The 12,719-nt window shown below is 39.2% G+C and overlaps 1 protein-coding gene across 2 annotated transcripts in view; it reads left to right on the top strand.

The window, feature by feature from the left end:
- SPRED1 (sprouty related EVH1 domain containing 1) overlaps positions 1-12,421 on the top strand; it is a gene marked incomplete at its 5' end in the record, with an annotated part of 131,587 nt that extends 119,166 nt beyond the window's left edge. For both annotated transcript variants that reach the window (XM_082618913.1, XM_082618912.1), the window contains 2 exons: positions 4,142-4,243; positions 6,576-12,421. In XM_082618913.1, the coding sequence (XP_082475039.1) occupies positions 4,142-4,243; positions 6,576-7,226 (753 nt within the window). In that variant the 3' untranslated portion in view covers positions 7,227-12,421. The remainder of the gene's footprint in view (positions 1-4,141; positions 4,244-6,575) is intronic.
- Between the last annotated feature and the right edge of the window lie 298 nt (positions 12,422-12,719).

The raw sequence follows: 12,719 nt of genomic DNA, 5'->3' as shown, positions 1-12,719 counted from the left end.
TATTCTGCTATTGATCCCATCTGGAGTATTTTTCATTTCATGTATTGTGTTTTTAATCGATGCTTGATTCATCTTTAGTTCTTCTAGGTCCTTGTTAACTGTTTCTTGCATTTTGTCTATTCTATTTCCAAGATTATGGATCTTGGAAATAGAATCTTGGATCAGCTTTACTATCATTATTCTGAATTCTTTTTCAGGTAGACTGCCTATTACCTCTTCATTTGTTAGGTCTGGTAGGCTTTTATCTTGCTCCTTCACCTGCTGTGTGTTTTTCTGTCTTCTCATTTTGCTTATGTTACTGTGTTTGGGGTCTCCTTTTTGCAGGCTGTAGATTCGTAGTTCCCGTTGTTTTTGGTGTCTGACCCCAGTGGCTAAGGTTGTTTCAGTAGGTTGTGTAGGCTTCCTGGTGGGGGGGACTAATGCCTGTGTTCTGGTGGTTGAGGCTCGATCTTGTCTTTCTGGGGGACAGGTCCACGTCTGGTGGTGTGTTTTGGGGTGCCTATTGCCTTATTATGTTTTTAGGTAGCCTCTCTGCTAATGGGTGGGGTTGTGTTCCTGCCTTGCTAGTTGCTTTGCATAGGGTGACCAGCACTGTAGCTTGCTGGTCGTTGACTGAAGCTGGGTGCTGGTGTTGGGATGGAGATCTCTGGGAGATTTTCGCTGCTTGATATTATGTGGAGCTGGGAGGTCTCTTGTGGACCCGTGTCCTGAAGTTGGCTCTCCCACTTCAGAGGCACAGCACTGGCTCCTGGCTGCAGCACCAAGAGCCTTTCATCCACCCGGCTCAGAATAACAAGGAGAAAAGGTAGAGAGAAAGAATTAGTAGAAGAAAGAAAGAGAGAGGGAAAGAAAGGAAGAAGGGAAGAAAGGAAGGAAGGAAGGAAGAAAGAAAGGAGGGAGGGAGGAAGGATGGAAAGAAAGAAGGAAAGAAAGGAGGAAGGGAGGGAGGAATGAAAGCAAAAGGAAGAGTGAATGGAAGAAGGGAGGGAGGGAGGAAGGAAAGAAAGAAAGAAAGACAGGAGGGAGGGAGGGAGGAAGGAAAGAAAAAGAAAGTGGAAAGAAGAAGGGTGGGAGGGAGGGAGGGAGGAAAGAAGAAAGAAGGAAAGGAGGAGCGGAGGGAGTGAGGGAGGAAGGGAAGGTAGGAAAAAAAAGAAAGAGCAGGTAAATTAGAATAAAGTATGAAATATAGTAGCGTTATTAAAATTAGAAAGTAATTATTGAAAAAAAAAAAAACGGACCGATAGAACCCTGGGACATATGGTGGAAGCAAAGCTATACAGAGAGAATCTTACACAGAAGATTACACATACACATTCACAAAAAGAGAGCAGGGGGAAAAATCAAAAATCTTGCTCTCCAAGTCCACCTCCTCAATTTGGAATAATTCGTTGTAAAAAGAGGAAAAGGGGGGAAAGTCTTAAATCTTGTCCTCAAAGCCCACTTCCTCAATTTGGGATGATTCGCTGTCCATTCATGCACTCCACAGACGCAGGGCACATCAAATGGACCGTGGAGCTTTAATCCGCTGCCTCCGAGGCTGCACAGAGAGATTTCCCTGTCTCTGCTCTCACAGCTCCCGGGTCTCAGCCTTGGACCCGGCCCCGCCTCTGTGCGTAGGTCGCCGGAGGGCGTCCGTTCTTCGCTCAGACAGGACGGGTTTAAAGGAGCCGCTGATTCGGGGGCTCTGGCTCACTCAGGCAGAGGGGAGAGAGGGGCGCGCAGTGTGGGGCGGGCCTGCGGCGGCAGAGGCCGGCGTGACGTTGCAGCAGCCCGTGGAGCTCCGTGCGCTTTACCGGGAAAGCCGTCCCCGGGTCTCGGGACCCCGGCAGTGGCGGGGTGCACAGGCCCCCCGGAAGGCGGGGCGGACAGCGACCCGCGCCCGCACACAGGCCCCGCGGCGGCGGGCGTCGGCGTCGGCGTCGGGCCGCGGCGGCGGCGGCGGTGGGCCGCGTCGGCGGCGGCGGCGTCGGCGGGCCGCGGCGGCGGCGACGGCGGCGGCGGCCGCCCACGCCCGTCTCCGAGGTCCGCGCCTTACCCGCGGCTCGCGCCTGTCTCCGGCGCTTCCCTAAGCAGCCGTCTTAATGCCCTCTCCTCGCGCACCAGGTAACAAAAGGGAAAAAAGTCTCTTGCCTCTTCGGCAGCTCCAGACCCTTTCCCCGGACTCCCTCCGGGCTAGCCGTGGTGCACTAACCCCTTCAGGCTCTCTTCCTGCCGCCAGCCCCAGTCCTCTCCCTGCGCTCTGACTGAAAGCCGATACCCGAGCCTCAGCTCCCAGCCCCCCCGCCACGGCGGCCGAGCAGACAAGCCTCTCGGGCTGGTGAGTGCCTGAGGGCACCGATCCTCTGTGCCGGAATCTCTCCGCTTTGCCCTCCACACCCCTGTTGCTGTGCTCTCCTCCGCTACTCCGAAGCTTTCCCCCTCCGCCACCTGCAGTCTCCGCCCGCGAAAGGGCTTGTAGTGTGTAGAAACCTTCCCTCCTTCACGGCTCCCTCCCACTGGTGCAGGTCCCGTCCCTATCCTATTGTCTCTGTTTATTCTTTTTTTTCTTTTGCCCTACCCAGGTATGTGGGGAGTTTCTTGCCTTTTGGGGGGTCTGAGGTCTTCTGTCAGCGTTCAATAGGTGTTCTGTAGGAGTTGTTCCACGTGTAGATGAATTTCTGATGTATCTGTGGGGAGGAAGGTGATCTCCGCGTCTTACTCTTCCGCCATCTTCCTCCGGGGTCTGTCCCACAGTTCTTGAATAGTCTTTTTTTTTTTTTTTTTTCAGTCTTTTTTATCTTTCCTTTCAATTTTGGAGATTTCTGTTGCTTAATCCTCAAGCTCAGAGATTTTTTTCCTCAGCCGTGTCCAGTCTACTAAGCTCATCACAGGTATTCTTAGCACTTTTGATCTCTAGATTTTTTTGGGGGGGGCAGTATTTATTAGGATTTCTATTTCTCTGCTTGTATTGCTCTTTTGTTCTTGTATGCTATCTACTTTAAACATTGGAGTCTTAGCATATTAATCATAGTTGTTTTAAATTCCTAGTCTGCTGATTCCAATATCCCTGCCATATCTGGTTCTGATGCTTGTTCTGTCATTTCAAAATGTATTTTTGTCTTTTGGTATGTTTTTTCTCATTTTTCTTGATTGCTAGACATGATGTGCTGGGTAAGAGGAACTGCTGTAAATAAGCCTTTAGTGATGTAGTGGTGAAGTGTATAGGAAGAGGAAGTATTCTATGGTTGTGATTAGGTCTCAGTCTTTTAGTCTGAGCCTTTCCCTCAGGATTGTGAATATCACAATTATTTATCAGTTTTCTCTCCCTTTAGGTACGTCAGATGGTTAGAGTTGACTAGTGTTGGGCATATCCCCTCCTCCAGATCAAATAGACTCTGATAATACCACAGTAGGTCAGACCCTCCTTAACTGGTTTCTCCTGAGGACAGGCCTTGTTAAGAACAGAGTGTTCTGGCACATTTCATAATGGTTCCTTCTCCACTCCCCTGCTGGAAGCATGTACGGACTTTTCTGATACTTACTGTGGGAACCTGGTTGATCTCCTAGAGGTAAACTCACAAGAGTTTGGGGGCTTCACAATGACTGTCCCCACCCCTAACCAGGAGTTTTTTTTTTAACTCTCAGAGTTGTCCATCCTGAGCCTCCAGCAATTTGTCAATTACAGTTGAAATTTTTTTTTCCCCCTACCCTGGCACTGGTTTCCATGGTGATTTTCACTCATGAGTCTCTGCTCTGGTAAGCAGTGACTCCCTTTTTTTTGCTCTCTCTCTGCAGTCTTAGGGGTGGGGTTTGCCCTGTGTCCTCCTCTCTCATGGATCTAAGAGGAGTTGTCGATATTTTTTGTTGTTGTTCCACTTTTTTACCTGTTGTTACAACAGAATGGCAGCTTCCAAGCTCCTTATATGCCAAAACAGAAACCAGAAGTCTGTATTACTTTTTAAATTAAACTTTAAATGTATAAGGAAAGACCTAAGTTTAAATAATAAATAGGATGACTCAAGTAATGCTTTTTGTTAGAACCATTTTGAAAACCCTTACTGCTAATAGATTATGAAGTTTTGGAATACACATTATATATAGTTTTATTAAAAATAAGGAATGCATTCTTTTGTCACTTAAGTAGAAATTGTTTGTATTTTAGATAATGTTCAGTCATCCAGGCCTAGACATTCAGGGCAGAAGTATAGAATATGTACAGCGGCAAATACCCAAGGAATGTGGAAGCCTAAAGTCCCAAAATAAGGTAAGTAATCTTAGTTTTATCTTCTGATTTGGAATGTAACTAATTAACATACAAGTGAAAATTTCCAGTCTTTCTAATTCTCCATATAGTTGAGTTGCACTAGAATTGTTTTTTAGTGTATAAATTTTCTGTTTGTTTATATATGCTTCTAAACCCCATTACTTAAATTCCCTCCAAATTTCTGGTTTGAGTCTGGGGGATTGTCAGTATACTTATCACCAATAGGAATCGTATGTTGTAATTTAATGGTCTGCATCCATCACTCCACCTTTAGTCCAGACGTGGAATTTTTTTAGCCACAATTCCAAATACATGGGGAATAGAAGTCTGCCCCAACGTGGATCCATGTGCTTACTTATAGAGTAGTCACTGTGTCCAGGGACTGGCACTAGAGGATATAAATGTGACTACTAGAAGCCCACTTATATGGGTGAAGGGAAGTGTCATTTTGATTTATGCCTGAAAGATTTACTTTTCTCCCTGGCCTCAAGGAAACAGCCTACCCAGAAGGATGAGAGAGTGTGATGTGTTTTAAGTCATTTTCAGAGACTGGTATAGCCAACCTGTGAACACGTATGTCTTTGTATTAGTTTGCCAGGGCTGTCATAATAAAATACCACAGACAGAGTGGCTTGAACAACAAAAATTTATTTGCTCACAGTTCTGGAAACTGGAAGTCCCAGTTCAAGGTGTTGATGCATTTGGTTTCTTCTGTGGCCTTTCTCCTCGGCTTGCCAATGGTCACCTTCTGGCTGTGTTTTTTTTCCTCTGTGCACCCACATCTCTGGTCTCTCTCTCTCTCTTTCTGTCCAAATTTCTTCTTCTTATAAGGATACCAATCAAATTGGATTAAGGCCTACCCTAAGGGCCTTATATTTTATTTTTTATTTATTTATTTATTTATTTTTGGCGGTACGCGGGCCTCTCACTGTTGTGGCCTCTCCCGTTGCGGAGCACAGGCTCCGGACACGCAGGCTCAGCGGCCATGGCTCACGGGCCCAGCTGCTCCACGGCATGTGGGATCTTCCCGGACCGGGGCACGAACCCGTGTCCCCTGCATCGGCAGGCGGACTCTCAACCACTGTGCCACCAGGGAAGCCCAGGGCCTTATATTTTAATCACCTTTTTAAAAGCCCCTATTTCCAAATGTAGTCACATTCTGACATACTGGGGATTGGGACATCAACATGGATTTGGGGGGACACAATTCAGCCCATAACGTTCCACCCTCTGGTCCCTCTTCTAACATGCAAAATACATTCACCCCCATCACAACACCCCAAAAACTTAACCCATTCTAGCATCACCTCTAGGTCCCAAATCTCATCTAAGTCAAGTGTAAGTGAACTCAAAGTTTGATTCATCCTGAGGCAGAATTCCTCTGGGCTCATGAGGGAGGTGGCCCCACCCCCTTGGCCATCAGTGATAGCATCTTCCTGAGAATTTTCTTGCTCTTCAAATTCTGGTTCATTTTTGTTTTAAAAATTACTATTTCAATTAATCACTTTCTTCTCACATTGTAGTATAAGCAGCAAGGAGGAACTAGGCTGCACCCTCAGCACTTTGCTTGTAAATTTCTGCTAAATATCCAAGTCCATCACTCACAAATTCTACTTTCCACAAGAGACTAGAATACAATTCACCCGCATTCTTTGCCACTTTATAACAAGGATGTCAACAGTATGTTCCTCATTTCCATCCAAGCCCTCACCAGAACACCTTTAATGTTCTTATTTCTACCAAGTCTCTTCAAAGCTACCTAGCCTTTTTATAACATGCACCTCAAAACTCTTTCAGCCCCTACCCATTACCCAGTTCCAAAGGCACTGCCACATTTTTAGATGTTTGTTAGCACAACATCCTACACCTTGGTACTAAAATCTGTATGAGTCAGGGTTCTCCAGAGAAACAGAACGAACAAGAGAGATATATATATAAAGAGAAAGAGACTTATTTTAAGGAATTGGCTCATGTGATGGTAGAGGTACATATTCAAAATCTGCAGGGTAGGCTGTCAGGCTTGAGACCCAGGGAAGAGCTGTAGTCTGTATCCAAAGGCAGACTGCTGGTAGAGAATTCCTTCTTGCTCCAGCAAGGTCAGTCTTTGTACTATTAAAGCCTTCAACTGATTGGATGAAAGCCACCTGCGTCATGGAGGATAATCTGCTACACTTATGGTCTACCCATTGAAATGTTTATCTCGTCCAAGAAACATCTTCACTTAAACATGTAAAATAATTGCCAAATATCTGGGTACTGTGGCCCAGCCAAGTTGGTACATAAAATTAACCTTCACAGTCATTATTGCAATTTTCATCTCTTTCCTTTTTAGGTCCCTTTGAAATCAATCCGACATGTCAGCTTTCAAGATGAGGATGAGATTGTCAGAATAAACCCTCGCGATATCTTAATACGTCGCTATGCAGACTACAGACATCCTGACATGTGGAAAAGTGACTTGGAGAGAGATGATATTGACTCCAGTATTCAGTTTTCTAAACCAGACAGTAAAAAATCAGACTATCTGTACTCTTGCGGGGATGAGACTAAGTTAAGTTCACTCAAAGACTCTGTGGTATTTAAGACACAGCCTTCCTCATTAAAATTTAAGAAGTCAAAACGAAGAAAAGAAGATGGTGAACGTTCTCGCTGCGTATACTGCCAAGAAAGGTTTAATCATGAAGAAAATGGCAGGGGAAAATGTCAAGATGCTCCAGACCCTATTAAAAGATGCATATATCAAGTTAGTTGCATGCTCTGTGCAGAGAGCATGTTGTATCATTGTATGTCAGACTCAGAGGGAGATTTTTCTGATCCCTGTTCATGTGACACTAGCGATGACAAGTTCTGCTTACGATGGTTAGCCCTAGTAGCTTTGTCTTTCATTGTACCATGTATGTGCTGCTACGTCCCTTTGAGAATGTGCCATCGTTGTGGTGAGGCTTGTGGGTGCTGTGGTGGGAAACATAAAGCTGCTGGATGAAAGCATCCAGTGCCAAAATGAGCTTAAAATCTTTGTGTCCAGGAATTAGCTAACTTGGATTTGTGGAAGCTTTTGGCAAGCATTATGAAGCCTTGCCTGGTATCATTGGGGCCACACGTGGAGGAAGCAGAACTCATCAGTTCTTGGCATTTCACAAATGCTAGCCATGCCTAACTTTTTCCCTGGAGTGCATGGCATGTTTTGTTGCAGGTTCTAAAGAATATTTGCAAAAGGAAACCATTTCTGGTTATTGGCTATATAAAGTGAGCATAAATATGATCCAACTAAAAGGGGTTAATTTTTTGGCATTTTTGTATATTTATGCATTAGGTGATGGGACTTTTAAAGGTTTGAATTCATTAAGATATAAACTTAAAGTGCACTAGGGGACAGTTGATTTCAATCTAAAAAAAGTTAACACTTGGGAACTGTAAGAAGTAAAACAAGTGCAACTAAATCATTTATTAGTTGTTTTTTGAAAGCAGTTTTATGTATAAATAACAAATGTTTATATTTAACTAAATATAAGGTACGAATTATTACATATTAAACTTTTCCTCCCCTTCCTAGTTCTGAAGTAGATGTACATATATCTACTGTCACATTCCATTATACTTTGAATATTTTACTTATCTAGTTAATAACATTTTTGTTCCATGTGAATGATTTGATATTTTCATTGTCATTTCCCTTTGGCTACAGTTTATATTGAGTTATATCTGTACATTCTGGTAATCTAAAATCCTTAAAAAATATTCTAATAGCCTTGAGTGACCAACTTTTTTTTAAAGCACAGATGTAATTGTCTAATGTTATGATGGGAACATAACACTTATTTTTATATAAAAAGAGACTGAGTAAACATTATAGAAAAAAGTAAGGTTTTGGGTTGTTGTTTTGTTTTTTGTGGTATTCAACCAGCAAGTTGTTTTCTTTCAGAGTTTCCTCCTTCAAAAAATTATATTGCATTTACAAATGTTTTACAAGGTGAAAAGTGTAACTGGATAGTTAGAGTAAGTAAAACAGTTTCCTTCTGAGATTTCCACTTATCATTCTGCTAAACCAGAATATGTTCAGCTGTGTTACTAACTTTTTAGCTTAATTCTTAGTGCTTATTATCACATAACAATGATAACTTTTCTCAGTTGCATTTTATTTTATTTAAACTGGCCAAAAGCAAAATTATTTTATGTAAAGGATATGCTAAATTCTCCCAAGAAAGTATTTAATCCAGTATTGTGAATGAAATATCTTGTACGTTTAAATTTATTTCTTTTGCAGAGCATTGTCTTACTGGATGTTTTATTTACAAAGTAGTTGGATAAATGTTCTAGCAAATTGTTTGAAGTACTTTGGGGTCAAATTGTCTTTTTTTTTTTTAAGTGTTACATTAAAACTCTAACCAAGTAAGGGGTTCCTTAAGAACATTCCCTTAAAGGGAAAAGTTGAGAAGTGTGCCTTTCTTTAATGGCTTGAAGTTTCAGAAGTGATAAAAATTAAAATCACACTACTGTTAGAAGCTCATTTTCTATGCAGGTTTTTAAATGTCATTTATGTAATCATTCTTTTTACATATCACACTTAAGCTTGTGTTAGCTTTCTTCTTTTGCCCCAGATCAAACTGAACAATGTATATAACACTATCTGTCTGTAAAATACTTTTTTTAAGAAAGCATTTATATTTATATGACAGCTTGAACTGACAACATTGTGTATATAGATCATCTTAAAGTATTATTTCACATTGAAAAGAAGAAAAATATATTGATAACTATAGATGTTATGAAGAAGAGGTTATTTCTAGTTTTGTACTAAAAATTAATTGGATGAACTAAGTCCAAAACATGATACCGTAGCAGCAGTTTTAAGTCTTATTTTTACTGTTTATATATTTGGAAGCTGCTACACCAGATGATCTTCATCCCTGAAGTTTTCAGCTAAACTTGGTTTCCTAGAATAGACTGTTAACTTTCAAAATTACTTTTTATTGGTAAAATGGAAATACTGGTTTTCCTTGTGAATGAATTTTCATATTTGTAAGTGCTGAGTTTATAATTCAGGTTTGATCAGGTGTGAACAACTGAAGAAAATAACTTGCTGGCTATATAGGAAAATGCTGTGGAAATGAACTGTGTATATACTTCTGGGAAGAACAAATTTAATCATTTCTTCTGTTGAGCACTAATCAGTATAGTGCAACTCCTGGTCCTGTACTGTATTTTATATGCAACATATATGCTTTAATATTTTAATGTTTGTGCATTAATATTTTCAATTTGTTTAACCACTTTGCTGCTAAGATTTTTCCGTCCCATCCCCATTTTTTCCTTTACAGTTTTAAACAAGTTTCTTCATTAAAAACTATGGTCATGAAATGGTTTTTATTTTACCTTGGATCTTTATGGTTTAACACACCCAGGTTCCAAATCAGTCTAGAAGACTAACTGATAATATAATGTTACCTGAATCCCTATGTGGAAATTTTCTCTTGAGTAAATTAGAATTCTTATGTGAATTCTTAGGTTAAATTTCTTAAACATGTATAGGTATATTCAGGAACATTTTCTCGTTCTGCATACAGATTTGGCACTGCCAATTGGCTTGTCCTCTAAAACCTTTCTCTTTGGTTTTAATCTGGTAGTAGAAGCAAATGGCTAAACAAAGCTGCTTAAGTAATAGTAAATATTGAAAATGAAATCATCTAGATGGCATGACAAGAAAGACTTTTCATCTGATGGCTTGTTCAGAATTGATAATCCTTAAATGATTTGTCTCCTGACTTGACAGGGGAATCATTTGATTTTGGAAGGAATATGAGGTATGTAACTTCAGCACCACCTACTGGATGATTTATAGACGATACGTGAGGTGGCAATTGGGATCTGACAGGGTTCATCATTACTACCAGTAAAGGGCTATTTAAGTGGTGGCCACCTCCAAATGGAGAAAGCAGGAATAAGAAATATCTCAAAGGAACTGTAAAACCAATCTTTTCCCTAATGTGTCTTGTTGAAAGATTTTAAGCACTTTTTTCTTACATATCCTGTTTTAAAATATTTATCAATATTTGGAACTGGCAATCAAACTTAATGTGCCGAAGCATTTATAGAACCAATTCTTTCAACTTGCAAAAGCCATTACCAAAATGGTATTCTTACTTTTCCTCCCATTGCCAGTCAGGGAGAATTTTTTAGAAAAAATAAACATCACTGTATTTCATCATGACAACTTCAGAGAGTGTGTGTGTCTCTGGGATGATGTTGGGCAGGGGTTAAAATTTAAAGGGGGAAACTTAAAACTACCTTTTTTCATTGGTTATTCAGCAGTGCCTAAAATGAACTTTTGAAGTAATACAAATGCACTTTCAATTCATGTGTATAGTGCCATCTGATATCTTGGGTAAGTCTTGTCTTTTCTTTTTCTCTCCCCAGCCCCCCCTTAAATGAACACTACAGAGATGTTTCTTAATACCTATATGTCTCCGAAATACAGGAAATATGTACTTTTCTCCAGATTTAAAGAATCTTAAGGATGTTTGTTTTGTTGAAATTTACTTTAGGTTTTGTGATACACTTTGGAATCTGTGTTTAAGATTGGGTTTTTTATTTTAGCCTAAAGATATATTAAACAAGTGTAACATTTTTCTACATGAAACTTTGAAAACTTTAGTTACCTGGAAAACATAGATTCTTAACTAAATATTCTTAATTTGATTTCCAAGATCACATTTCTAAGTATAAGGGGAAGCACTAGAAAACTGCATCGTTACACTAAAAAAAAAAAAAAAAATTGGTCTATACTTCACAATAATAGCACCATAAGGTGTTTTGCAGTAAGTCAAAACAAAGAAATCACAACCTGAGATAATTTATATAAACCAAAAAATAAGGTGGGGGGGGCTTTAAGTTATTAAGGTACTGTTTGCCTAGCAGCCAGGTGGTTATAAAACTTTGATATGCTTTGAAACAGTGATGTTAGCCATTGTTCCTGAAAGCTCCTTAAATTGCATAAGTTGCTAGTTTTGAAATTTTTCAAGAATAATCTAGTTGAAAAGCTTTTGTATTAAAGATACACATAGAGATTTTTGTGAACATTGCCAGTATGTAGTATCATTTGCTTTCTATTTTTGACCTCAAAAGTGCCTCACTTGTATATTATTTCCATTAAAAGCTTGACTGCATTCTTTCCAATAAGCAATGAAAAATTGTTTAACTCATGTCATAATGTATCTCCTTAGATATAGTTGACTAGCTTGATAGTTTTGGATATATAATGTAAATACGCATATATAAGTTTGTAACTGTTTTTGTTACATCATACCCATGTAATTGGACATATCAGATGATATCATAAGAATTTGTTTTAATTACTGATTAAACCTATCATGAAATATAAAAGGACTTTTTCTTACTCTTCTAGAGATAACAAACTATCACATAAGAGATAATAATTACTAAAGGAGAAAGCAGTAGTAGAAATGGAAGCTTTTGATCATAATTTTTAAGGTGTATTTTTAACCAAAAGGTCATGTATAGTTCATTTTAATGACTTATTTATTCACCCTTGATTGTATCCAGATTTTTTTTTATAGTTTGTTACCTGATACATTATTTGGTTTGGGAACATGTTACAACTAAGTCTGGATTAACTGCCTTAAATGATGTGTGGGAAATTTTTAACCCACTACTCTTACTCTTTTTTTTTTTTTTTGTATCATAGTTTCAGAGTTTCACTTAACTTGTAATATAAGCAAAATTAATCTAAATGAAAAATTATTAGGACAGTACTCAAAAATCATAATGTATTTCAACACCAGAATAACTTTTGAATTACTTATATTACAGTTGTATTTATTTGAAAAATCAAGAATTAACTGTTTATACCTTTACCATGAATTATGAAATGTTAGTCTTATGTGTTTATTTACAGGTTTTCAGAAATTTACTTTATGTTCTTCACATCAAGTTAATACCCACAAGTAAGTAGAATAGTTTTTACACGAGAGAAATTGAAACTAGAGTTTCTGCTTGGCTGTCAGTATAGTGTCATGCACACAGTGGTCCTTAAAAAACATCAGCATTAATAATATGGAAATTGGAGTTAACTTTAAAATCAACTACTCTAAGATTTGCAGTTTTAGAGGGATCCTTAAAATAATGCCTAAAAAAATGTATAATAAAAGTCTAACAAAATCATAGTTGAAGTGGTGTTTTCTTTTGTCTAGCAGTCTTTATGTTTTTAAATGATCACTTATAGTCCTCAAATAACCATATGATGTAAGTATTATCCTCATTTTACTAAAGAAGAGGTTTAGGTTTCAAGAGGTTAAAAAATATCCCCAAGATCACATTAGAGGTACCGGGATTGAACCAAATTGTCTTACTCCAAAGCCCATGCTTTTAGTCACAATGCAGTTTTGTGTTTCGTTGTTAAGAGCCACAGATGTATTTCATAGAATAATCATATTGTTCTGTTAAAATGAAATTTAAGTTG

The sequence above is a fragment of the Mesoplodon mirus genome, assembly GCF_964341445.2.
Source record: "Mesoplodon mirus genome assembly, chromosome: 4".
Taxonomy (NCBI): Eukaryota; Metazoa; Chordata; class Mammalia; order Artiodactyla; family Ziphiidae; genus Mesoplodon; species Mesoplodon mirus.
Note: the sequence above shows the minus strand (reverse complement) of the source record. Positions and strands in the feature narration are given on the sequence as shown.